Source organism: Euleptes europaea, chromosome 5, assembly GCF_029931775.1.
Source record: "Euleptes europaea isolate rEulEur1 chromosome 5, rEulEur1.hap1, whole genome shotgun sequence".
Taxonomy (NCBI): domain Eukaryota; kingdom Metazoa; phylum Chordata; class Lepidosauria; order Squamata; family Sphaerodactylidae; genus Euleptes; species Euleptes europaea.
In genome coordinates, this window is record NC_079316.1 from 112,908,708 (window position 1) to 112,935,680 (window position 26,973).

Consider the following 26,973-nt stretch of genomic DNA (forward strand, 5'->3'; position numbering starts at 1 on the left):
TCAAACGCTCTTCTCACTTTCGTCCTGGTCCACGGCGGAGGGAGGTTTGTTGTCCAAGGTGGTCTCCATGCCAGGCTTCGCCCCCGGGGTGGGGCTGGGGCTGCCGGAGGCCAGAAGGTTAGCGGACTGCAGCACCGCCTCTGAATGCTCCCGGGCTTTCATGCGCAGGGCGGCCACACTGGCCGTGCGGTTGCTCTGGCAGCCGTACGTGGGGAGGAAGGAGAGGCCCATGTGGTCGGGGACACAGCAGGAACAGAGCGGGCTGCCTGGAGGATGGAAACAGAACAAAGACACCGCCTGCCACTGGTAACGTCAGCGCAGTTGGGGTTAGGGTTGCCAACCTCCAGGTAAGAGCTGGAGATCTCCTGGAATTACAACTCATCTCTAGGTGATAGAAATCAGCTCCTCTGGAGAAAATGGCCACTTTGGTAATTGGACTCTATGGCATTGAAGTCCCTCCCTTCTCCAAACCCTACCCTCCTTAGGCTCCACCCCAAAAACCTGCTGGTGGCAAAGAGGGACTTGGCAACCCTAATTGGGGTGGATAGATGCTGCTACCTTCAACTCCAAAAGGGTGCTGATTAGGGTTGTCAACCTCCAGGTACTAGCTGGAGATCTCCCGCTATTACAACTGATCTCCAGCCGATAGAGATCAGTTCACCTGGAGAAAATTGCTGCTTTGGCCATTGGACTCTATGGAATTGAAGTCCCTCTCCCCAAACTCCACCCTCCTCAGGCTCTGCCCACCCAAATCTCCATGTATTTCCCAACCCAGAGCTGGCAACCCCAGTGCTGATATTCCAGGGTCCTGCCCTCTGACAGACACTTCTAAGTGTGGATGAGAGAGATTCCCATGCCACTAGCATCCAAACAGATGCACATAGAATTACAGAATCATAGAGTTGGAAGGGATCACCAGGGTCATCTAGTCCAACCCCCTGCACAATGCAGGAAATTAACAACTACGTCCCCCCACATCCCCAGTGACCCCAATCCTCCCCTTGCCATGCAGGATCCTACAGTCAAAGCACTCCTGACAGATGGCCATCTAGCCTCTGCTTAAAGACCTCCAAAGACGGGGACTCCACCATCCTCTGAGGCAGCGTATTCCATTTCCACCATCGAACAGCCCTCACCGTCAGAAAGTTCTTCCTAATGTTTAGGTGGAATCGCTTTTCTATTAGTTTAATATGATGATGCCTTATACCCATTCAGACCCTTGGTCCATCAAGGTCAATATTGGCCATTTATGCAGGGCTGTTTCCCTCGCAGTCGCCCCTCGGGTTTTCGTTGTGATTATGCATGCTGTTTCCGACCGTCAGAGGTTGCCTCACTCTCCCCCTGCATGTTTTGCCTGCATTTTGTTTTAGACAGAATCCGGATAACATGGGCAAAACGCATGGGGAGAGCGAGGCAACCTCTGATGGCCAAGAGAGGCACACATAATCAAAAGGAAGCCCCAAAGTGGTAAGCAGGGGTGACCGTGGGGAAACGTCCCTTCATAAATGGTCGTTGTCTACTCAGACTGGAGGGGGCTCTCCAGGGTCTCCGGTAGAGGTCTTTCACATCATTTTCTGCCAGATCCTTTAACTGGAGATGCCGGGGATTGAACCAGGGACCTTCTGCATGCCAAGCAGATGCATTGCCACTGAACCACAGCCATTCCTCTAAAGCAGTGATTCAACACACATGAAGCTGCCTTAAATTGAATCAGACCCTTAGTGCATCAAGGTCAGTACTACTGGCAACAGCTCTCCAGGGTCTCAGGCAGAGGTCTTTCACATTCTCTACCTACTGCGGGGGGTGGGGGGACAGACTGTTCCATTGCAATGTATACTATAAATACACCAACAGGGAAGATTCTGCCCTCTCCTCCCGCTCCAGTCCTGGCAAAAGGCACACAGTGTGTCATGTGTTTCTCATTGGCGAGAATGTGCATGCGATTTACCAGCACTGCCCTTCCATTTCCTCCCCCCCCCCCATTAGCTCGCCTTGAACCATGATGAAAAGTTGGGTATAAAAGTTTGAATAATTCATTCATTCATTAAAACAGCATTCACAAATGCACAAAGCGACAGCATACGGCATGCGTGCATGCATGTGTTGTGCTGGGGAAGAGAGGCTCAAATGTGCTTTTGGTATTTTGTGCAAAGATACTTCAAGGGAACATAAGAAAAGTCCTGCTGGATCAGACCCATCCAGTCCAGCAGCCTGTTCACACAGTGGTCAACCAGCCTCTAGGAAGCCCACAAGCAAGACCACTGCAGCAGCACCATCCTGCCTGTCTTCCACAGCACCTAATGTAATAGGCATGCTCCTCTGATACTGGAGAGCATAGGTATGCATCATGACTAGTAGCCATTTTGACTAGTAGCCATGGAAAGCCCTCTCCTCCATGAACATATCCACTCTCCTCTTCAAGCCTTCCATGTTGGCAGCCATCATCACGACACCCTGGGGCAGGGAGTTCCACAATTTAACTATGCACCACAAAAAAACCCAAACAGACCATCACAGCAGGGACCTCCCCTTGGCATGCTTCTATGACCACTGTCCCAAGGAGCTGACTCCAAAGTAGGCTTGCCAGGCCCCATAGCTCCACCGCGGGAGCTTTCTGGGGCCGTGGCTGCAGCGCAGGATGCGCCTACTTCACTTCTGGGTTTACCCGGAAGCGATGAGGATGCTTTAGCGATCTTGGCTAAAACTCTATGGTTTCCATAGAGTTTTATCCAAGATTGCTAGAGCGTCCACATGTGTGCGTGCATGCACGGAGGGCCCGCCAGCCATCAGCTGGCCGGCGGGCAGCCTGGTGGATCGGAGGGATTTTACCCGCCACCACTGGGCACTTGGCAACCCTACTCCAAAGGACTCGGAATAGGATCATCAACCTCCAGGTGGGGCCTGAAGATCTTCCAGCATTACAACTAGGGTTGCCAGCTCTGGGTTGGGAAATACCTGGAGATTTTGGGGGTGGAGCCTGAGGAGGGTGGGGCTTGGGGAGGGACTTCAATGCCATAGAGTCCAATTGTCTAAGCGGCCATTTTCTCCAGGGGAACTTATTTCTATCACCCAGAGATCAATTTAATAACAGGAAATCTCCAGCTACTACCTGAAGAAGAATAGAAACGATCGTCTCCCTTGCTACTTTGTTATGAAGATTTCACTTGCAACTACCTGGAGGTTGGCAACACTAATTACAACTGATCTCCAGACAACAGAGATCGGTTTCTTTGGAGGAAATGGCTGCTTTGGAGGGTTGACTCAATGGCCATTATTACCTGTTGAGGTCCCTCCATTCCCCAAACCTGCCCTCCCCAGGTTCCACTGTCAAATGTTCCAAGGTGGAGTTGGCGTCTCGAACTCTGAATGCGGCTGCAAAGGAAAAGCTTCCTTAGTTCCTCAGGCTTTGGTATTCCCCCCCACTTGGCCGCTGACATGGGCATTTGCAGCACCAGATGCTCCCTCCCCGCATCCCCCCCCCCCGGCTGTCTTGTATTCTAAATTAAAACACACAATTAGGTCTCCATTAGGTTACAGCAGATTCTGCAGAATTGATCTGAAGCACCTTCCCCTGCCGTATGACATCATCCTTGAAAGGCTGGGCCGGGACATAAATACTTAATGTAATAAATACAGTCTGAAATATTTGATCCACTTGGCAGTTTAATTGATCTGCTCGGGAGAGACTGACAGGAAAAATTAAATTAGTCCTGCCTCAACTCTGCCAAGAGTACATTTCGATCGCAAGTACCACCCTAGGCCATGCTCTGCTTCGCAAAGGGATTCCTTCCGCACGGACCCCATGACAATGGGGAAAATTAGTAGGGTTGCCGAGTTCCTCTTCGCCACTAGCGGGAGGTTTTTGGGGTGGCGCCTGAGGAGGGCGGGGTTTGGAGAGGGGAGGGACTTCAATGCCATAGAGTCCAATTGCCAAAGTGGCCATTTTCCTACAGGGGAACTGATTTCTGTCGCCTGGAGATCAGTTGTAATAGCAGGAAATCTCCTGCCACCACCTTGAGGTTGGCAACCCTATAAATTAGGGATGGAGCGGCAATTAGATTAGGATCGCCAACTCCAGGTTGTGAAATTCCTGGATAGTTGGGGGTGGAGCCAACATCCAGATGCCACCTCTAGATTAGTGTGTGTTTCGCCAAAGAGACTGCTTCATCAGTAAGCTGGCCTCGGTATAATTTCCCGGCAAATTGCCAACATGCAATGCAGTTTTCACAGCGAATTGCCAGTATTCAACCACTTCAAAGGGTGAGAAGCACCTCTACAAAAAATAACATTTTTTACTATAAGTCCCTCTTAAATTATTATTATTAAAGGAGCATCAGAAAAGCAAATCATCATGCTTACCATAAGATTCAGACCACCAAAACCTCAATGGGTTCCCTTTCTTTGTCCTAAGGTTCAGTGGTCTCATTGCTATGGATCCAATTTAATGCTGTTGGTGGCAAACCACCGTCAGCTGCAGAGTCACACACCTAATGCATGAGTCAGGTTATTTCATCTAAAGGAACAGTCATTCAGCATGCCAATATTATCTTCATTCTATTTTGATTAATTTGGAAAGTTATTGTTTACAAAATTATTATTTACAATCTTCTCAACGGGGATGAGGATACTCTTAAGGAGTTTTAAGGAAATTCTTAAGGAGTTTAAAGAAATTTAAGGGAAACCAGAAGGAAGTTAAAGGAAAGTTAGAGAAAACATGACAAGTCAAAATCAGTGTTCAGATCAGCGGGCACTAAAGTTTTAAAAAGGAAGATATATTTCATTTCCTGTCTCAGAAGGATCTTCCATAAGTCCTGCCGACAGAACGGACGTGGTCTGTATTGCTAAATTACGAAAAAAATGCATGTCATTTTCAATATGCCCCTTCTCAAGATAGTGTGCTGTGAGGGGCGCATCCATGACTTTAGCGCGAATACATGCCCTATGTTCACCAATGCATAATTTCACAGGTCTACTGTGAAATTCCCGGCATACTATAGGGAATTGCCTCAGATTCTACCATTGTCTGCAGACCAGCCGGTAAGGGTCTGCTTTGGTCATTTTGGACAGTACACAGTATGATGAGGAAAACCGGAGACAGCTTGATGATGTAAATTACTATAAAGCCATTTCACATGACCCCACAGTTAAAGTCACAGGGATCATAAAAACAGTGGTATTTAATCATTTCACTTATGACATAAAAAGAATAGTGCACCGACACTGGCATATTTTACATAACATACCAGGTTGCGAACAACCCCCACTTATTGGTCTTAGAAAAACTGAATCCTTCAGGAACCACTTAGGGGATTAATGAATGGGCAGAATGTTCCTCTTTGCTACTCTCTCATCTCACAATATTTTAATCTGAGACTGGATAATCAAACGCATGATGCTAGTCCATCCCACTATAAGTCTGAAACAAGTAGCTGCTAGAGGCTCCCCGTGCATTTGAGCCACCCATATAATGTGGGATAGTCCACAATGTGGGATAGCAGGGGAGTGACATCGCCCAAGGATTGGCTGAGGGGTTATCCAATCAAAGGGCGATTCTCCCCCCTTTTTTTTTCTTGGAACACCAGCGTTCTGGTATACCATTGTCTCAAAAAATAGTCAAATAAATCCCCACAAATAAAGCCCTCACACGACCAATACAGTGACGGAATGAGGAATGACGGGAAATGGCGGGGAAAGCGGCAATTGCTCGCGCAGGAAAGGGGGCGGGACGGGGGAGACTGGTAAGGGGCATTAGTAGCGAGCTTGTGGAGTCATTACACGCACGCCAGCGTTCCGGTAATGTGGCGAACTAAAAAAAAGTAGCGGTTTAGCACCGAAAAGATCGCTAGAAAACAGGGGGCGAAAACGCACGGTCCCTTTATCCTCCTTTAATCCCTGTTTTAGCCAGGATCGAACGCACATTAGGCGAAACGCATGCATGGAATCCTGGCTGAAACAGGGATTAAAGGAGGATAAAGGGACCGTGCGTTTTCACCCAGGGATTGCTTAACCCGTTTTTTTTTCCTTAATTCGTTCCTAAGGTGGGTCCGATGAGCAGCCCTTGGATGGTCGTGCATGTGGACCACGGGGATTCGCTACTTTTAAGGCACAAAGGCGAGACAAATTGGCCATGCGTTAAACCCCTTAGTTATAACTGATTTTTTGAAAGGGAGACAAGGGGTCAACATACCCGGTCACCACAAATGTGGCGCATGCTCAGTCTGTGCATTGAGTCTTCCCATGAAACAAGTGAGCTCCACCTCATCCTGTTTCAAATTTACACTTACACAATTTAGCAATTGTACATTTACACCATTTTATGCCCCTGTTCACGGATGTACATAGGTTCCACAGTTAGACCTGTGAAATTACGCATTGGCGAGCATAGGGCACTAAAGTCATGGATACGCCCCTCACAGCACACTATCTTGAAAAGGGGCATGCTAAAAATGACATGCATTTTTTCATAATTTGGCAATACAGACCACATCCGTTCCGTCGGCAGGATTGTGCATGCTTCCTTGAGGGGATTCTTTGAGGCGGCTTCACAATCACTTCCTGAATGATGGTTCAGCGTGAAAAACCTTTTAAAAGATATGCGGGGCACTTCAGCCTGGAACGCGCTGCTAATTACCAATCATAAATGGCCTTAGAGAGTGTGTTACCACTGCAAATCCTACTGTTGTGTTTTGGACTTTGAAAAATCAACATGTTTGGAGGGAAGCTCCCTGGGTAATCCCCTGAATCCCCCAGTGTGACGTGTGTTTTTCCTTGACAGGCAAAGCAGCAACTATTCGTGCTTTTCATGGCCGGCTCCCACAAAAGACACTGAACTTCCAGTTCAGAGGCAGCCAGTGGGAATTCAGCGGCAGCCTTTAGGGAGAGGGACCCTTCAGGAGTTCTCGCCCCCATCCAGTAGCACTGAGCTCTTTTGTGATTCTCACAAACTGCATTTTAAAAGAACCCTGAAAATCAAATGATGGAGGAGGAGGAAGAGGAGGAGGAAGAGGAAGAAGAAGGAGAGTTGGTTTTTACACCCCAATTTTCTCTGCTTTTAAGGAGTCTCAAACCGGTTTACAATCTCCTCCCCTTCCTCTCCCCACAACAGACACCCTGTGAGGTAGGTGGGGCTGAGAGCAGAGCAAGCTGTGACTAGCCCAAGGTCACCCAGCAGGCTTCATGTGGGAAAGTGTGGAATTAAACCCAGTTCTCCAGATTGGAGCCCGTGCTCCTAACCACTGTGCCATGCTGGCTCTTCAACAGAGTCTGAAGAGATGGGCCCTGGAGGAGAGAGTGAGAGAGGGCAGTGGGCATGCTTGAAAAGGGATGTCTCTGGCAACCAGCATCAAAGAGCCTCTAAACCTCCCCTCAACTCAGCAAGGTGAGCTAGGGCTGCCAGCGAGGGGTCTGGAGATCTCCCCAAATTACAACACCTCACTAGACTACAGAGAAAACGGCTGCTTTGGAGGGTGGACTCCAGGCAGGCATCCCAACCCTACTGAGGTCCGTCCCCTCTGCCAACCCTGCCCTCCTCAGTCTCCACTCCCAAGTCTCCAGGTATTTTCCTACCTGGAGTTGGAACCCTACGGGATCTCGCAGCCAACCAATAGCAAAGTGGCTCTGAACCTCCCCTGATAGGGTTGCCAGTCTCTAGGTAATGGCTGGAGATCTCTGGTTATTGCAACAGATCTCCAGGTGGCAGAGATCAGTTCCCCTGGAGAAAATGAATGCTTTGGAGGGTGGATTCTGGGGCCTCGCATCCCACTGAGGTCCCTGCTCTCTCCAGCCCCAAATCTCCAGGAGTTTCCAAACCTGGATCTGGCAACTCTCTCTCCCCCCCGCCCCAATCTCTTGCTGGTGGCCAGGGAGGGAACTGGCAACTCTAGGGGACAGCGGTGTTTGGGGAGAGACCTCAGCTGGGTATAATGCTAGAGTCCACCCTCTGAAGCAGCCATTTTCTCCAGGTGAACTGATCTCTGTTGCATGGAGATCAGTTGTAGTTCTCATATTATCCGGTATCAATACACACTCGGATGAGGACAAAATTATATTTCTGTTATCCAATACTGATGCATCTACATCATATAGAGTCTCTTTGTTTGCTCTTGCAGCAAAGAAAATTAGGTTTAACGTGGTATTGGAAGGAGCTACTTTTAAGTCTTTTAGTATATCCCATTATCTAGTTTATATTTTACTTGCTACTTTATTGTATTTGCATTTTGTTTGTTTGTTTTAGCAAACTGTGATGGCCAATGGCTATATAAAATAACATTTCATTCACTCATTCATTCAGTTGTACTTCTGGGAGATCTAGAACTTGGTAGCCCTGTCAGTAGGGTTGCCAGCTCCGGGCTGGGAAGCACCTGGAGATTTTTGGGGTGGAGCCTGAGGAGGGCGGGGTTTGGGGAGGGGAGGGACTTCAGCAAGGTATAATGCCAAAGAGTCCACCCTCCAAAATGGCCATTATCTCCACATGAGCTGATCTCTGTTGAATGGAGATCAGTTGTACTTCTGGGAGATCTGGCACTTAGTAGTCCTATCCTCAACCATCTTCCTGCCCCTGGCTGCCCCTGGCTGCCAGGAGCTCCTTACTCTCCCAAAGGGCCACGGTGGCCCCAGCGCTCGCCTGGTGGAGGCCCCGGTTAGGTCTCCATAAAACACTCCTTTCTGCAGCCCCATCAGCAAACAGGCCCTGAATGATCCTGATCGATCCTCTTCAGTACCTTGATGTATAATGCAAGCGCTGCTTTCCCATCAATGGCGCAGGACACTCTGCCAGCAGAGCACGCATCAGTGCACGGGAGCCTGGGGGGAGGGGGATCTGGGGATGAATTATGCTGGTCATCCCATGATGAGCGCATTTATTCTCCTCCTCACAAGGTGTTCTGGGGCAGGAAGGGTCTCGAGGAAGCTCTGAAGGAGTTGAGTGGATGCCCCGCGGCCCCCTCCTTGCAGCGACAGATAATCCCGCAGAAAAGTGGAGATTCTTGTTTACCTCATTAATAATCTCCTCCCCATTAATGAATTGCACTCCTGCCTTTGTCCATTAAGAAGCCGCTCTGAGGCTCCGGCTTTTAAGCGGGCAGGTTTTGTCCGGCGCATAAATAAATCAAAGGTGTTTTCCCTTTGTAATTCCACATTCGATCAAAGGCTCCACAATGCAACAACATGAATAGCCTAGATATTCTGGGCAAGGTGAGGAAGATTCACCAGCAAACATCTTCCAGAGGGGTACATGAGTCATAAGAATGTAAGACAAGCCCTGCTTGATCAGACCAAGGCCCATCAATTCCAGTAGTCTGTTCACACAATGGCCAGCCAGGTGCCTCTAGGAAGCCCACAAACAAGACAACTGCAGCAGCAGCATCCTGCCTGTGTTCCACAGCACCTCATATAATAGGCCTGCTCCTCTGATCCTGGAGAGAATAGGTGTGCATCATGACTAGTATCCATTTTGACTAGTAGTCATGGATAGCCCTCTCCTCCTCAAACATGTCCACTCCCCTCTTCAAGCCTTCCAAGTTGGCAGCCATCACCACATCCTGGGGCGGAGAGTTCCACAATTTAACTACGCGTTGTGTGAAGAAATAATTCCTTTTATCTGTTTTGAATCGGTCACCCTCCAGCAGATGACCCCACATTCTAGTATTATGAGGGAGAAAAGCTTCTCCCTGTCCACTCTCTCCACACCATGCATAATTTTATAGACTTCTATCATGTCTTCTTCCCAAGCTAAACAGCCCTAAGCGTTTCAACCGCTCCCCACAGAGCAGTTGCTCTCGCCCCCTGATTATTTTGATTGCTCTTTTCTGCACCTTCTCAAGCTCTGCAAAATCCTTTTTTAGGTGTGGTGACCAGACCTGTACACAGTATTCCAAGTGTGGTCTCACCATAGACTTGTACAAGGGCAGCATGATAACAGCAGTTTTATTCTTTCAGGACATGTGGTCCTGAAAGGGATACGGCAACTGGAATGACTGCAAAGACCTTACAAACTCACTTCCCTCCCCCAGCTGTCTATCCTCAAACCTGGCACGGCAGTCCTCACCCAGACAAACCTGCACCATTCAGGTGAGAGCCGCTCAGCAGAGAGAAGAGAAAGCCTCCCTGTTCCCTTGAATCGACCTTCCTCAGTGGCGCAAGCACATGAACCAAGCCACAAACTCGGGGAGAATGCACCGACGTTCCCAAGGGCTGCTTACCAGCCTGACCGAGGAGGAAATCCTCACTCAACCACCTAAGCAGCCATCACCAGGAATCCGAGCAAGAAGGGAAATCTACGCACAGGGCCTTCCGGGAAACCTTTCCTCTCCTAGCGCAGCGCATGAAATGACCTCAAGTGATGGGGGGGGGTGTTTACAAGCTCTTTGGTGGCTAAGAAAAAATCCCCCCTGGTCTCAGGGAGCCCCCAACCGAAGCATGAGATGGAGGACATGAAACAACCGCCCCTGTTTAATATTTCATGGGTTATAAATTAACTCAGAAGCCAGTGAAACAAGCTTGTTCCGGGGGGAAGGGGGCTGAGGTTTGCCTCTCCCCAATCCCAAATGCCTGTATTACTCCAGTATATTCCTTGGGCCAAAAACTGGCATTTGCATTCCAGCAGCATCATGAGTAGCCAGGAGTTCTGGAGGCCCCACTTCAAAAAGGATGTGGACAGAATGGAGAGGGTGCAGAGGAGAGTGACAAGGATGGTCAGGGGCCTGGAGACCCAGCCCTGCGAGGAAAGGCGAGGGAGTTGGGAAAGTTCTGTCTGGAGGAGAGGAGGTTGTGGGGGGGGGGGAGAGAGACATTATTGCTCTCTTGAAGTATTTGAAGGGCTGTCACTAGGCTTGCCCACTGCCAGGTAGTAGCAGGAGATCTCCTGCTAATTCAATCTCCAGCCGATAGAAATCAGATCACCTGGAGAAAAAAGGCCGCTTTGGCAATTGAACTCTATGGCATTGAAGTCCCTCCCCTCTCCAAACCCCACCTTCTTCAGGTTCTGCCCCCAAAATCTCCCACCAGTTGAGAAGAGGGACCTGGCAACCCTAACTGTCACTTAGAGGAGGGCAGGGAGCTGTTCCTGTTGGCAGCAGAGGATAGGACCTGCAATAATAAGTTTAAATTACAGGTGGAAAGGTACCGCCTGGATATTAAGAAAATGTTTTTTTTACATTTAATGTTGTTTGGCAGTGGAATCATCTACCTAGGGAGGTGGTGAGCTCCCCCTCACTGGTAGTCTTTAAGCAGAGGCTGGACAAGCACTTGTCAGGGATGCTTTAGGCTGATCCTGCAGTGAGCAGGGGGTTGGACTAGATGGTCTCTATGACCACTTCCAACTCTATGATTCTATGACTCTATGAGTTGGAGGCTGTCTCTTTCGTCCTGCAACCTGGCTGTAATAAAATCCTTCCCCATCCAGGCAACACTGCAATGGCAGATATTCCTTCATGGGGCCATATGCAGATTGAAAGGAGCCTGTCTTTCAAAGTAATTTTGATCCAGTTTTTAGCAGACCAACATTGGGGGCGGGAAGCATCCGGTTTTTGCTTTTCTTTTTTGCTAATTATTTCAATAGCATTTTTTTCATAAGAAGTTGCCTCAAGGGAAAGCCATTTTGAAGGGGCCACTTTTCACCCCCTTTCAGAACTCCAAATGTGCCCACAGGTTCAACACATTTGGGGACACCCCCCCTGCTCTAACCACTACACAATATTGGCTCTGCCCAAGTGCTGAAGAGATCCAAGAGGGAGAAGGAAGATGAAATGCCCCCAAGACAAGTCAAGTCATAGGCAGAACAGCCGAAGGGGACTCCGGAATTACTGCACATCTATTTAAGGGAGGTGGGAATCGGCATTTTCCTATCCTTCGAAGGGAACTTTGAAGGTTGCTTCAAAAAAGCAACCATTTACTATATCCACTGAGACGAGGCCAAGAAATGATACTTCTGCAGAACTGCCCGGCATATTTAGGTCAAATGCTGAGGGGGTGGGACCGTGGGGACAGGAAGAGCTCTTGATCACTGGAACAACCTAACTCCTGAAAATGAGGATCAGTTAAAACACTTAGGGCTGTTCGGCTTGGAAAGAAGCGGTAAAGGGGAGACCTGATAGAGGTCTATAAAATTATGCACTGTGTGAAAAGAGACAAGGAGAAGCTTTTCTCCCTCTCTCATAATACCTGATCGCGGGGTCATCTGCTGAAGCTGGAAAGTGATTCAAAACAGACAAAAGGAAGTATTTCTTCACACAATGCATAGTTAAATTGTGGAACTCCCTCCCTGATGTGGTGATGGCTGCCAACGTGGAAGGTTTGAAGAGGGGAATGGACAGGTTCATGGAGGAGAGGGCTATCCGGGGTTCCTAGTCAAAGTGAATACTAGTCATGATGCACACCTATTTCTCCAGGATCAGAGGAGCAGGCCTATTCTATTAGGTGCTGTGGAACGCAGGCAGGATAAATGTTGCTGCAGTCGTCTTGTTTGGGGGCTTCCTAGAGGCATCTGGTTGGCCGAGACTGCTGGATGTGATGGGCCTTGGTCTGATCCAGCAGGGCTTTTCTTATGTTCTTATGAAACTCCCCCTCTGGGGCTTCAGTGAAAACATGGGAAGCCCAAGAATATCCTTCCTCTGGCCCCAAACAGGGAGAAGCAGCACTCAGCAACCACAGCCACCGTGACTGATTTACCAGGCCTCCAAGTGCAAAACACAGAGACAGCATGGCGCAGTGGTTAAGGTGTCAGTCTAGGACCTGGGAAACCCAGGTTCAAATTGCCACTCTGCCATGGAAGCTTGCTGGGTGACCTGGGGCCAGTCACACACTTTCAGCCTCGACCCTGGCAAGTAATTGGACGGGAGACCACCAAGGAAATCCAGGGTCATGAGGCGGAGGCAGGCAATGGCAAACCACCTTGACATAATGACTGATGTTTTATTGATGATTGATTCCTTTATGTGTTTTAAAGATTGTTACCCGCCCTGAGCCTGGCTGGCTGGGAATGAGGGGGGGCTATAAATTTGGGAAATAAAATAATAAAATAAATAAACCTATCTTGCCTTGAAAACCCTACAGGGTCACCATAAGTCGGCTGCAACTTGACAGCGCTTCACACACACCAAGTGCAAAATACACACACCTCCTGCCAGGAAACGCTTCTGTGTGTCACACCATAAGGGACAAGATTCCGGCTTTGGAGTATCAAGGCTGTTGCTCTAAAAAGGCAAGCCTGCCCGGGCAGAAGGGGACGCCCCTTTACTGAGTCTCCTCCCTCTCCAATGCCTCTGTCCTCAATGCCAAAGCCCTGTTCACAAGTGACGGTGAACGTGCATACAATCAGTGTGCAGCGCACACTTGATTTTTCTTTTTATGTGGGCCAGTCAACTAATTCTCGAGTTGCATTCAATGCATGTACAGCTCACCATGGGATTGATCCAGGAACTGGTTCCTGGTTTCATTTGTAAAGTGACTGTGTTGACACTTCCACAGAAACGGATATAATAAGACTGCAACATGCGAACAGGGAATGCAGGATTTTTCTCTATATTTGCATGAAGTGATTATCATGTTACCGTAGAATCATAGAGTTGGAAGGGACCATACTGGCCATCTAGTACAACCCCCTGCTTAATGCAGGATCAGCCTTGAACAGGGGTATCGAACTCAATTGTTACGAGGGCCAGATTGGACATAAATGTCACTTGGTCAGGCTGGGCCAGGCCTCGCCAGCCCAGATCGAGAGTTGGGGTGGCTGCCTCGGCTGGCTCACAGGCCAGGTAAGAGCTCTCCAGGGGCTGGATTCGGCGCATGGGGCTTATGTTTGATACCCCTGCTGTAGAGCATCCCTGATGCAAGTGTTTGTCCAGTGTCTGCTTAAAGACTGCCAGTGAGGGGGAGCTCACCACCTCCCTAGGCAGCCGTTCCACTGTCCAACAACTCTTACTGTAAACAAAAATAAATAAATCCTAATATCCTTTCCGCCCATAATTTAAATCCATTATTGTGAGTCCCATGATCCTCTGCTGCCAACAGAAACAGCTCCCTTGCCCTCCTTCAGTGCACATGTATACAAACATGTTATTTCAACCCTACATTTAGCCAGGTAATGATCTTTGGTTTCCTTTGTAAAGCAAATGCACGTTGGCCCTTTTTGACAAGTAGGTGGAATGCACAATGCACGCAGGTTGCACACATGGTGCACATGAACAAGATATACACAGGGTTAACACATGAACAGGGCAACCCCTGGAATATGTTTCGGGAATTGCCAGCTAACAGCCCAATCCTGAAGCATCACTACTTCAGGCCAGCCAAATACTCACTCTAACTAGGGTTGCCAACCTCCAGGTGGACCCTGGAGATTTCCCGTTATTACAGTTCATCCCCAGACTGCAGAGATCAGCTCCCCTGGAGAAAACAGATGCTTTGGAGGATGGACTGTGTTGCATTATACCCTGTTGAGGTCTGTCCCCAAACCCCAGGCTCCCCAGGCTCCACCCCCAAACTTCCCGGATTTTCCTGACCTAGCGTTGGCAAACCCCTAGGGCTAGCTGGATGTCAGATTGAGGATTTGTCTCAAAAAAACTCACAATAGAACAACAAAAAATGGGATGGGGGACTCAACCAAATATGTGGATTTGAGCCACAAACTATATACTATAACAAAACAATTACACTTATTGCAAGGTGTACACTATAAAATTGTTAAAAACGCAGGGCCTGGAATACAGGCTATATATAAAAATATCAGTTATGAAATTATTGTACCCAGGCCAATCAGGTTTATCACAGGTTGATGTTCACACATCCAGAAGAATAGTTAATTCCGTACCAGACTGTGTGATCCACTGTCCATGTGGTAATCTGTCATTAAAATACAGTATTTAAATGGTAAAATATCATTAAAATAGTTAAAATCTGTAAGTGTTACAGTATATAGTTTGTAGCTCAACCTTGGAAGCTGTATTTAAAAAATCACTTCTCTTCAGGGTCACCATTCGCAATGATAACTCTACAACAAATACAGCATTTGTGACAATAAATTGAATGACACAAAACCAGCATTTAGCCAGAAGGGGAAAGCAAAAAAGTCACATCAGAATGAACTCGGCAGTCATTAAACCAAACAGATCCCACCCCCCAATCGCTCTGAAATGAGAGGGTTGTGCCTTAGCCAGTTGGGAGAGATTTCTGCCCCCCCCCTTTGTCTCCAGGGGAGATCAGACGAGACTCTCGAATATGAACCCTCCCTCTGAATGTATCATGATTCGAGAAAGCTGCTCCTTACCTTTGAGGGACGCAACATGGGATAAGGCCTGGGCGTATGTGGCCGTGTTGAGGAGGGTCCCCGGCAGGCATGAGGGGAAGAAAGGCCCAGAAGGGCCGACGGCTCTGCTGAGGCTGTGAGGAGGAGGAAGAGGAAAACGAAGAGGGTTAGAAGGCTGTCACCTTGCTGAGCCTGCCCTTCCGCCCCTCAGGGAAGAGCGGTTCACAGAATAATAGAATCATAGAGTTGGAAGGGACCACCAGGGTCATCTAGTCCAACCCCCTGCACAATACATGAAATTCACAACTACTTCTCACCCACCCCCAGTGACCCCCGCTCCATGCCCAGAAGATGGCCAAGATGCCCTCCCTCTCATGATCCGCCTAAGGTCATAGAATCGGCACTGCTGTCAGATGGCCATCTAGCCTCTGCTTAAAAACCTCCAGGGAAGGAGAGCTTACCACCTCCCAAGGAAGGCTGTTCCACTGAGGAACGACTCTAACTGTTAGAAAATTCTTCCTAATGTTTAGACAGAAACTCTTTTGATTTAATTTCAACCCACTGGTTCTGGTCCAACCTTCTGGGGCAACAGAAAACAACTCAGCACCATCCTCTATGTGACAGCCCTTTAAGTACCTGAAGATGGTTATCACATCACCTCTCAGTCTTCTCCTCTCCAGGCTAAGCATACCCGGCCTACAACTTCAACCTTTCCTCATAGGACTTGGTGTCCAGATTAAAACGATTAAAGGCTCCTTGGCTCAGGGTGTCCAGCCTCACCACAATTGCATAAGGAAGATGTTGGTTTGTCCTGCCTCAAAAATGGCACCTTCTTCATGGAGCTGCCCTCGAGGAGGGCCAAAGAGGTTTCAATTTCTTTTGGGGAGGGGCAGTGGCTCAATTTGTAGAGCATCTGCTTGGCATGCAGAAGGTCCCAGGTTCAATCCGCGGCATCTCCAGTTAGAGGGACTAGGCAAGTAGGTGATGTGAAAGTCCCCTGCCTGAGACCTTGGAGAGCTGCTGCCTGTCTGAGTAGACAATACTGACTTTGACGGACCAAGGGTCTGATTTGTGTTCATGTGTGTTCAACTGGGTCAGAAGGTGGATATCTGCTTGTGGATGGGGGTGTCGTGGATGGGGGTGTCGTGAGACAGCCATGCTGGTTACCAGCTCCTTTCCATTTCCAGTTTATGGAGTTCCCCTTCGACGCCCTCCGTGGAATAGCTACTGGTTCCCCACTCAGCTTCAGTGATCAGCTGGAGATCAGTTTTTAGAGGCCATCCTGTCCTGCCCTAGGAGCAGGGCCTTTTCTGCCGTGGGCCCTACACGGTGGAAGTCCCACCCCTGAGAGATGCCAGTGGCACCACTCTTTATCTCCCTTCAGAGGCACTTGGAAACGGATTTACTGGCCCTTTTGTTTTCATGGCTGCCACAAACTCATTTTAGCAGATGCTGTTAATTGCTTGATTGATGGTTCTGAATGTTCAGGCAGAACAACTGTAAAGTGCAATTTTATTTATTTTTTTTGCAGTAAGCAATCTTGACAGCATTTTTTACATCAATTGCAAACCAACAAACAAGCCTGCTCGCCAGAGGCTGGGAGACGTCTGCTTGCCCAAGGAGGCCAGAGGTCATAGAATCATAAAGTTGGAAGGGACCACCAGGGTCATCTAGTCCAACCCTCTGCACAATACAGGAAATTCACAACTACCTCCACCCAACAGCCTCAGTGACCCCTGCTCCATGCCCAGAAGATGGCAAAACCAAAACCCAACCCTCCAGGATCCCTGGCCAATACGGCCTGAAGGAAAATTGATTCATGACCCAAAAGTAGCCAGGAACTATCTTAACCCTAGACTTTAACTCCTGGTATCCTGGAACATCCCTTCCTGGGACACTGAATGCAATTCACTCACTCAAGGACCGATTGGCCATTTCACTTACAAGGAAGTTTCCTGGGGTGGAGCAGTGGGGGCCAGGACTGAGCGCTGGTGAGCCCCAATGACTCTGCCCGAGTCTCAGGGGCTGCTTGGCCCAGATCCCTCCTCGGCCCTGGCAGTCTGTGTCTGCCCCCCCAACCGCCTCCTCCTGCTTTCAATTTGAAGGGTGATGCAGTGGGTGAACAAATGTCCATTGTTGGCTCCACTGAGCTGTCCTACAGTGGAAACATATGAAATTGCCTTATACTGAATCAGACCCTTGGTCCGATGAAGTCAGCCTTGTCTACTCAGACCGGCAGCAGCTCTCCAGGGTCTCAGGCTGAGGTCTTGCACATCACCTATGTGCCTGGTCCCTTTAACTGGAGCTGCCAGGGATTGAACCTGGGACCTTCTGCATGCCAAGCAGATGCTCTACCATTGAGCTACGGCGCCTCCCCAACACATGAACACATGAAGCTACCTTATACTGAATAAGACACTTGGTCCATCAAAGTCAGTATTGTCCGCTCAGACCGGCAGTGGCTCTCCCGGGTCTCAGGCTGGGGTCTTCTTGCACATCACCTACCTGCCTGGCCCCTTCAACTGGAGATGCCAGGGATTGAACCTGGGACCTTCTGCATGCCAGGCAGATGCTCTACCACTGAGCCACGGCCCCTCCCCTGCTGAGGCCAAACAGAAGTTCTTGCTGCTAAAGAAGGCAGCCTTACCTCTGCTGAATCTCCAGAGTTTCCTTTTTATTCCTGGCTTGGTCCACCGGGGAGGGGGAGTTCAGATTCCTTCCAGGGGGAGTCACTTCAGCGATGGCCTCCTTCGGCCCTTCCTGGTCAGAAGCTCCTCGCTCTGTTTTTCTCCACTTCGCCCTCCGGTTCTGGAACCAGACCTGAATTGAGAAGGAGACCGACGATGGTTGGCCTGGTGGAGAAAACCGAGGGGTCTGCCACAGGGGGGCTTCGTTTGCACTTCAGCCCCCTGCCTCCTGACACAGGACTGAGAGAAGCGGAGAGCAGCTCCCCCGAACCAGGCAGACATCGACTGCTGGCTGGAGTAGGCAGTCCTGGGCTGAGTGGAAGGAATTATCTGCTTTGAAAGAGAAGAGCTGGTTTTTATATGCCGACTTTCTCTACCACTTAAGGAAGAATCAAACCTTTCTCTTCCCCTTCCCACAACAGACCCCCTGTGAGGTCGGTGGGGCTGAGAGAGGTCAGAGAGAACTGTGACTATCCCAACAGCACCCATCTGGCTCCATGTGGAGAAGTGGGGAAACCAATCCGGTTCCCCAGATTGGTGTCCGCAGCTCACGTGGAGGAGTGGGGGATCAAACCCAGTTCTCCAGATTAGAGTCCACCGCTCTTAACCACTACACCATGCTGGCTCTTTGGTAGAGAACATCCTGCAATGAGACACCAAAGGTCCTGAGTCCTGACTCACAGCTGCCGGAGGGCAGGGCCATCAATCAGGTACCACCCCCCACCCCACTCTCATTTTAACCCCCAGCCTAATCTGCTGAATTGGGCAGGAACAGACAGATCACCTTGTGTTTGTTCTTGCAATGGTAGTTCTGGCAAAGAGGGTGGTCATGGCAATGGTAAACTACCCTTGGTTCGGCTGGAACCACCTTCCTCCCAGAACTGACCTCTGCAGCTTTATTAACACTCCTGGCCAGGTTGGTGGTGCCCTTAATATGCTCACGGACTTCTTTGTCCCATTTGTATCATGCCGGAAAGTGCTGTCAAATCACAACTGACCTACGGTTTCAAGGAAAGGGATGTTCAGAGGTTCGTTGCCATAGCCTGCCTCTGCTTAGCAACCCTGGACTTCTTGGTGGTCTCCCAGGGATGCCAGGGATTGAACCTGGGACCGTCTGCATGCCAAGCAGATGCTCTACCACTGATCCACGGCCCCTCCCCAGGCTGTAAGACTGAACTTCCCCAAAGCATTGGTGCAGGAACTGCAGGCACAAGCCCACAAAATTCTTCAGTGCAAACAAAGACAATAAACCATTTAGTATTCTACCAATGCAACTATTGGCCTCCACCCACTGACTGTGGGATGTCACCTCAGCTAGATAGTCCTGGATATAATTAACACAGGGAATGCTTAAATACCTGGGCCGACCCTGCTTAGCATCCGAGTTCTGATGAGATCAGGCTAGTCAAGGTCATCCAGGTCCAGGCTAGAGACAGACAGAGGTGGTTTGCCGTTGCCTACCTCTGTGTAGCAACCCTGGGCTTCTTTGGTGGTCTCCCACCCAAGTACTAGCCAGGGCCCACCCTGCTTAGCTCCCAAAATCCAATGAGATCGGGCTAGCCTGGGCCATCCAGGTCAGGGCTTTGTATCACAGCCATTATTTTTTTAAAAAAATCTAATAAAAACCTATATATTCGTTTAAAATCTCTATATTAAAAATTATAAAAATAAATAGATGATTATCAGATAGTTTCTCTGACTAGTTGGTGTGGTTGATGGATAGATTTGGCAACCATCCCTCTCAAGATCTGCCTAAGTTCACAGAATCAGCATTGCTGACCGATGGCCATCTAGCCTCTGCTTAGAAACCTCCGAGGAAGGAGAGCCCCACCACTTCTCGAGGAATGAACCCAAATACTTTGGCTTAACTAGGCTGCAGAACTGGATGTTATTACATGCACAGAAAAGCTGCCTGCCTGAGCGACGGTGGAGAAAATGCTCAATTTAAAAAGAGGATTACAATGTTGCTGGGCATTGTTGGGCTTGCAATTTACAGTTCCCTTTTTAAAAAAATTATTATTTAGCGTGCATTTAATTGCACGTATCAGCAAAGGCTGAATAACGATTTTTATCCGCATGCTAAATTTAGGAGAGGGAAACGCAAAGCCAATTGCAGAGACTTCCTTGTGTCTTAATTGAATGAAGGTCACAGCTATAACAACATTTAATTGAGCTATTTTTCATTATCATATTTTAATGACTTCGTCATGACAGTTTGCCGGCTTCTGAGGAAGCCGCCTGATGAAGTCGTTTATTTCCCTATTTAGTTTTTGTTTGACAACATCATCTTCGATTAAGACGTGGCTTCCCAGCACATTAATCATATTTGAATGAGCAGGGGCCAGAAATGTAAACACGGCCCCCCCCTGCCCCCCCCCCCACATCCCTGTCCCAGCATGAAAGCTGCCTAAACAAACCCCTGGCATCCATTGTCTGCCTGCATAATACCCGAAAACAAGGCCGAACGCTCTGATTCTCCCCACCCATATCTCGCCCTTGCACCTTTCAGGGAGAAGTTATGATCTTCCACTTCTGAATGCCCCATAATTGTCCCATTTATCTCAATTTGCAGCTCAGTCTTTAGGCACCAATTGCTAAAATGGCATTTTAAGGCAGGCGAGGGTGGGGGGAAGACCCCCAAGCCGTCACCTTCCCTGTACGGGCAGAAAGGAGATTTGAATGTCCAAATAACAATAATAATCAGTTTAATTTCCCCGCACATGACCAATGATTCATGTTCAGATTTAATAATCAGGGGCGCATAATCTGATTAGAGAAGAAATAATTTGTTTACAATCCCCAATTTACTGCGGTGAATTCCATTATCTCTCTTTAGCCATTGGGTTTTAAGAGATACTAACATGACCCTGGGGAAGAAAAGGCAGGCTATTATATTCCCTACAATTAGATCTTTGCATAGTCTTAACCCCAAGCACCTACATAAAAAGGAGAGGGAAACAGCAGGCTAGAAAAGGCCCATAAATAACCGAGGCCAGCCGAGAGAATCACCTCTGCTAAGGGGGCCTCTGTGTGTGTGGAGCTATTCAGCAGGCCCTGTTTCCCACTGCTGAGGGCCCTTCTCACCACCTGGAAGGATTCATGGAATAGATCCATGGAACCATAGACTCGGAAGTGTCCATAGAGGCCATCTAGTCCAACCTCCTGCTCAATGCAGGATCAGCCTAGAGCATCCCTGACAAGTATTTGTCCAGCCGCTGCTTAAAGACTGCCAGCGAGGGGAGCTCACCACCTCCTTAGGAAGCTGATTCCAATGTCGAACAACTCTCACTGTAAAAAAAATATATTCCTAATATCCAGCCGGTACCTTTCCGCCTGCAATTTTAACCCATTATTGCAAGTCCTTTCCTCTGCTGCCAACAGGAACAGCTCCCTGTCCTCCTCTAAGTGACAGCCCTTCAAATACTTAGCAATCCTGCCCCCCTCAACCTCCTCTTCACCAAACATTCCCAACTCTCTCAGTCTTTCCTCATAGGGCTTGGTCTCCAGGCCCCCGATCATCCTCCTCGCTCTCCTCTGCAACGGCTCTCTCTGCATCCACCCTCAACACATTCTGTTCTCCCTGAGAGGGGATCCGGAGCTAGGACAATGGGCTCCCAGATACGAAACTGCTTGTTCCTGCAGAACTCACCATTCCAAGAGATCCACTAATGTGCAAATGGTGATTTCATCCCCAGGAGAGTCATGAGAATGTAAGAACATAAGAAAACCCCTGCTGGATCAGACCAAGGCCCATCAAGTCCAGCAGTCTGTTCACACAGTAGCCAACCAGGTGCCTCCAGGAGGCCCACAAGCAAGATGGCTGCAGCAGCATTCTCCTGCCTGTGTTCCCCAACACCTAATATAATAGGGCATTCTCCTCTGATACCAGAGAGAATAGGTATGCATCATGCCAAGTATGCATTTTGACTAGTAGCCATGGATAGTCCTGTCCTCCATAAGAAAAGCCCTGCTGGACCAGGACCAGGCCCATCAAATCTAGCAGTCTGTTCACACAGTGGCCAACCAGGTGCCTCTAGGAAGCCCACGTACAAGATGGCTGCAGCAGCATTATCCTGCCTGTGTTCCTCGGCACCTCATATGATAGGCCTGCTCCTCTGATCCTGGAGTGAATAGCCATGCATCATGACTTGTATCCATTTTGATTAGCAGTTCCTACACAGCTTTCATCCTTGCGGCGAAACAAGGGATGCTCTTCCCCTGTCTGTAGCAGGATACACCGGCCCTGCAGAAGCCGCTCCACCCTTCCTGTACACGGTCACCTCCTGGCTAAGGAACGCAGCCCAAGAGAAGGTCTCTTGGCTTCTTACTGGGGCTAAAATATGAATGTAGCAGGACATTGCTTCCTTCTACTGTGTCGCCTTTCCGTTTCTCTCTGCCTACAGAATCCTCTTTTCTGATCCATTTCTGCTCCGGAAAGGATTGGTGCAACCAGTTGGCTTTGGGGGGCAGGTGCGTCACCGGTGTGCGCCCCCTCCGCTGCTCCCCTCAGTGCTCTTGGTAGGGGCCGTTGAAGGAGAAAGGTCTCCTATCCAGGGAATGAACCAGCTGCTGCAGGGGAGGGCAGAATATACTGCCTGGCCATCAAATACCAGCAAGGAGAACTGTGAAACTGGAGGGGGGGGCTTCCTTAGAAGTCAACTCCACTCCCCCCACCCCAATGAAACTTACAAGCAGAATGGTCGTCTTGAACACATGTTGCTGCTGTATGCTGAATCAGACCCTTGGTCTGTCAAAGCCAGTATTGTCTGCTCAGACCGGCAGCAGCTCTCCAGGGTCTCAGGCAGAGGTCTTTCACGTCACCTACTTGCCTAGTCCCTTTAACTAGAGATGCCCGGGATTGAACCTTGGACCTTCTGCATGCCAAGCAGATGCTCTACTGCTGAGCCACCGCCCCTCCTCTTATCCCCCCCCCCCCAGTATCTGCTGTCTTCTTTTCCAAGGAAGCTCCCGTCACAAGGGAACCGGATCCCCCTTCCCCCAAGAGGATGAGATGCAAGCAAGGAAGGAAATTTGGTGGAGGGGAAGGGCTTTCTAACACGGGTATTCAGGCAGAAGGGGGGGGGCGGCAGAGAGCCGGGCTTAACAGCAGTGCCGCCTAAGGCAACTCAAATCCACGACCCCCCCCCCTTAGGAGTTGTCAGAAGTCCTGCATTCGAAATTTTATTGCATTATGTTTGAATTGCGGGGGGAGTAGTCCGTGGGTCAATTATGTCACCGTAGGAGGTAGGAGGAGAAGAAGACCATCCGGCCGGAGGCTGGGAAGGGGCTGCCCTGGCACCGAGCTTGGGGGAGGAGGGGGTTTCCCTTCCTGGCAGCGGGGCTTGCCCCTGTCCGCCCCACCGCTGTCTTGCCGGCGGCCGGAGCCCTTGGCGGGGAGAGCCGCAGCCCTTCCCAGCAGCCCCCCCCCCGGTCGTCCCCCCTCCCGGGCCGGCCTGGCTCTCTCTCTCGCCAATGCGAGGAAATGGATGCGCATCGATGTAATTTAGTACCTTAGAGACGCGGACAAATTAGTGTAGAACATTATCACTGGTTAATTATGAATGACCGATTAATCAACCTAATCTAATATTCCACATTATGTTGATGTTATTAAAGTGCATCATGAAAATGACAGATCGGCTTCATTTGCTGCCTGGGGGTGGGGGCAAGGGTGCAAAAAGCCTCTCCCCCCCCCCCGCAGCCCAGTCCCCGGGAGCCGAGAACCCGGGGGCGCGTCCTCACCTGCACGCGGGCCTCGGTCAGGTTGATCTTCATGGCCAGCTCCTCGCGGGTGAAGACGTCCGGGTAGTGCGTCTGGGCGAAGACGGCCTCCAGGGCTTCCAGCTGGGGAGGGGGGGAAAGGCAAGGGAGAATCAGACGGAGGGGGTCGCCAACTCCAGGATGAGTAGTTCCTGGAGTTTGGGGGGGGGGGCGAGGCCGAGTTTGGGGAGGGGAGAGACCAGCGAGGTATAAATCCAGGGAAGCCACCCTCCCAAGCGGCAATTTCCTGCAGGGGGACTGATTTCTGTAGCCCGGAGATCAGTTGTAATTCAGGAGATCTCCAGGCCCCAACTGAAGGTTGGCAACCCTAGCCGCCTTCCGGCTTTCTTGTCGGTGATCCAGGTTGATCCTCCCCACGCCCCACCCCACCCCCAGGAAACAGAAATCCCCAAAGTGGTTCCAACCAGACCATTCTCCCTGTGGGCTGCCCCGTCTAAGCCTCCTCTCTGAAGTTGGGGGGGGGGGAGGAGGCAGGAAGAAGCCGGTGGGGACCGGGGGAAGGGGGCGCGGGTACCTGCTGCAGGGTGAAGGTGGTCCGGTTCCGCCGCTGCTTCCTTCGCAAGAAGCCGTCGTCGAAGTCGGCCGTCGAGGGGCCGCCGAAGGGCGTGGCACCTGCAGCGAGGCGGAGAAGCGGCGGCCGTCAGCCCAGGCCCGGGCCCCACCGACCCGGCCCGACGCTCCCCCGGCGCGCTCCGGCGGTCAGGCCCGAGGGAAGCGCGCCCCCGGAGATCGGAGAACCATTTGGGGTGAGAGGGGCGGGAGGAAAGGGGGACCCGAGCCCCTGCTACGCCCCCAGCCTCCCTGCGCGTCGAGGTTTGGGCACCGGCGTCTGGCTCCGGTTCGCACCAGCCAAGGACACGCGTTTGCCCTCTGGGCCCCGCCGGGCTGTCCATGGCCCCGCGACGGAGCGCTTCCCTCGGCCCAGATCCCGCGGATCTTCCCCCGTGCCCGCCCCGTCTGGAAATGTAAAGCCACCACACCACACGCCCCCAGCAAGCAAGCAAGAAAGGACAATGATGGGAAACCCGCGTTTTAAAGACAGCTGGAGGTGCGGCAGGAGGTCAAGGGCAGAGCTTTCCGACGCCGCGGCCAGCCGAGAGGCGCTCCCGCCCAGGCCCGCGGCGGGTCGGCCGCGGAGGGAAAAGGCGGCCCCCGACCCTGCCTGGCCCCTGAGACCCCCCCCCCCCGCTCCGTGGGTTCCGTCGAGCCTGGGTCTTTGGAAGGCCCTCGGAAGGAAAGGGAAGGCCGGCTGCGGAGCGCGGAGGCGCCCGCAGTCCCGGACGGAGACCGCCGTTTTCGGCTCAAGCCCTTTGGAAAACGGGCTTCGTGGATGGACCCGGCGGGTCCTTTCGCTCGCTGAAGCCGAAGCCGAAACACACACACACACACCCGGTCTAGATTCACTTTTCCCAGATCTCTCCCCCCCCCCCCCCCATCACCACCACCACCTCCAGATAAATGCAATTTTCCATCTTCGAGCCCTTTGGAGAGACGGCCGCGGCCAGAGACGAATGTCCCGGGTGGGGAGCCCGGCCAGTCCCGGGAGGAGCCTGCGGCGCCCGAGGGCGGGGAGCCCGGCTCTCTAGGTCCAGCGCCCCAACCCTCAGACCCATCCACGAAGCCCTCTCGAGCCAAGATCCGGCGGGTTTGTTCCGGGGGCCGCCAGGGCTCCTCCGTCGGCTTGGATTCCGTTTGTAGAAGTGTCCCATTGAAGCGCCCGTCCTAACGAGGGCGAAGCCGAAGGATTTCGACGGGCGGAAAGGAGGAAAATGTTGATTTTTGCCAGCCCACCAACAGCAATTTTTAGGGCCTCGGGGCCCGCTGGGCCTCCATCCTCTTCCGCGCCTGCGGGAAGCGGTCCTTTTCTCGCGTTTTGGGGTTCGCCCAGGCTGGGTTTCAGTTCGAGCTGCTCCAGAAGGTTCCCTGGGAACTGCCTTTGATGGTCGCTGCAAGGCCCGGTCGTTTACTCCAGAGTAGCCCCGTGCAAAGTGCGGCATAGCCCCGCGCTAAGAACCCGCCGGGCTGGATTGGTACCCAGAGCGCATTTCGACCAGACGCTTGCCCGGGGAAGGGGCGCGATCCTGTCCCCAGAAAGCCGACCGCCGCGCCTCCCCCGTTCTCAGTCCAGTTGATCTGGGGGTTCAACAACGAATCGACCGGCTCCCGCATCCCGATCCACACCGGCTACTTGGAAGTAAGCCCCGCCGAGCCGGCCAGGCGCTGAGTGGTTCAGTCCTTTCGGGTCTTCCCCTTTCGGGGAGCGGCTGCTTGCTCGGCAGGAAACGGCACTCAGGTCAGCGGGGTTTACTTCCAAGTAACGGTGTGCCATTTTTGACCTTTGGGGTCGGTTGTCCGCCTCGGGGAACGACGCCGGAGGCCGGCGCTCGTCGGGTCCCGGCGTCAGACTCTTGGTCATCCAGGGATGGTGCCAGAGAAGAATCGGCCCGCAAGACTGCGCGCGGCCGGGTGGGGGTGTCCCGAGGACCCAGAGAGACCGGCCGGTTCTCTCTGCCTCTTCGGAAACCACCAAGCCGGGGCCAAGACCCCCCCCCCCAAAAAAAGCTCTTCCCGTCAGCCGCCAAACTCCACGCGTCTCTCCTGGGTGCAGCGCCGAAACAAGCTTACTCGGAGGTAAGCCCCTCTCAGTCCCACAGGCCTTTCTCCCGAGCAAGATCCGCCGGCAGCCGGTTAAGACTCGGATTTTGTCCGCCTCTCTTTCTCCCTTCCCGATCCGGCCTCTGGCCTTGCCTTTGGAAACGGACCAGAACTTGGAAATGGACACGAACCTTTTGGTCGAAACGGACCCGCTCGAACCGACGCGGCGGACGCCCCGCCGGCTCCGGCTCCGCCGCTCGCCTCCCCCCAGCCCCATTTCGACGCCTGTTGGGAAAAGGGCGCGGAAGATGGATGCTGCCCCCGGGCGAGAGGGGGGAGGGCCTGCCCTACCTTCGGAAAGCCCCCCGATTAGAGGCGGAACAGGAACATCTGCTCTCCCCCCCGCCAGCCGCAGAGGAGAGGCAGGTGGCGAAATGGCACTGGGAGGAGCGCGGCGACCCCCGGGCCCAGCACCCACCCCCCCCCCAAAGCAGCCTCGGGAGCGGAGAATCGCAGGACCCCACTGGCCGGGAGTTTCTAGTTGCCGGTTGCCCGGCGCCGGCCTCGACGGCTCGGCCTTGCGCTCCCCCGGCCCAGCCCGTCCGCCAGGCCCCGATCCAGCGCCACACTCACCCTCGAGCTGCGGGGGGCAGTGGAAGTAGAACATGG

At 51.5% G+C, this 26,973-nt stretch overlaps 1 protein-coding gene across 1 annotated transcript; it reads right to left on the reverse strand.

Annotated features, from left to right (window-relative positions):
* DRGX (dorsal root ganglia homeobox) lies at window positions 1-26,973 on the reverse strand. The gene is made up of 6 exons (XM_056850271.1): window positions 26,938-26,973; window positions 24,224-24,321; window positions 23,671-23,772; window positions 17,889-18,061; window positions 15,263-15,375; window positions 1-266 (listed from the first exon to the last, which is right to left on the reverse strand). The coding sequence occupies exons 1-6, from the start codon at window positions 26,969-26,971 to the stop codon at window positions 1-3; spliced, it is 786 nt and encodes a 261-aa protein (XP_056706249.1). The 5' UTR covers window positions 26,972-26,973.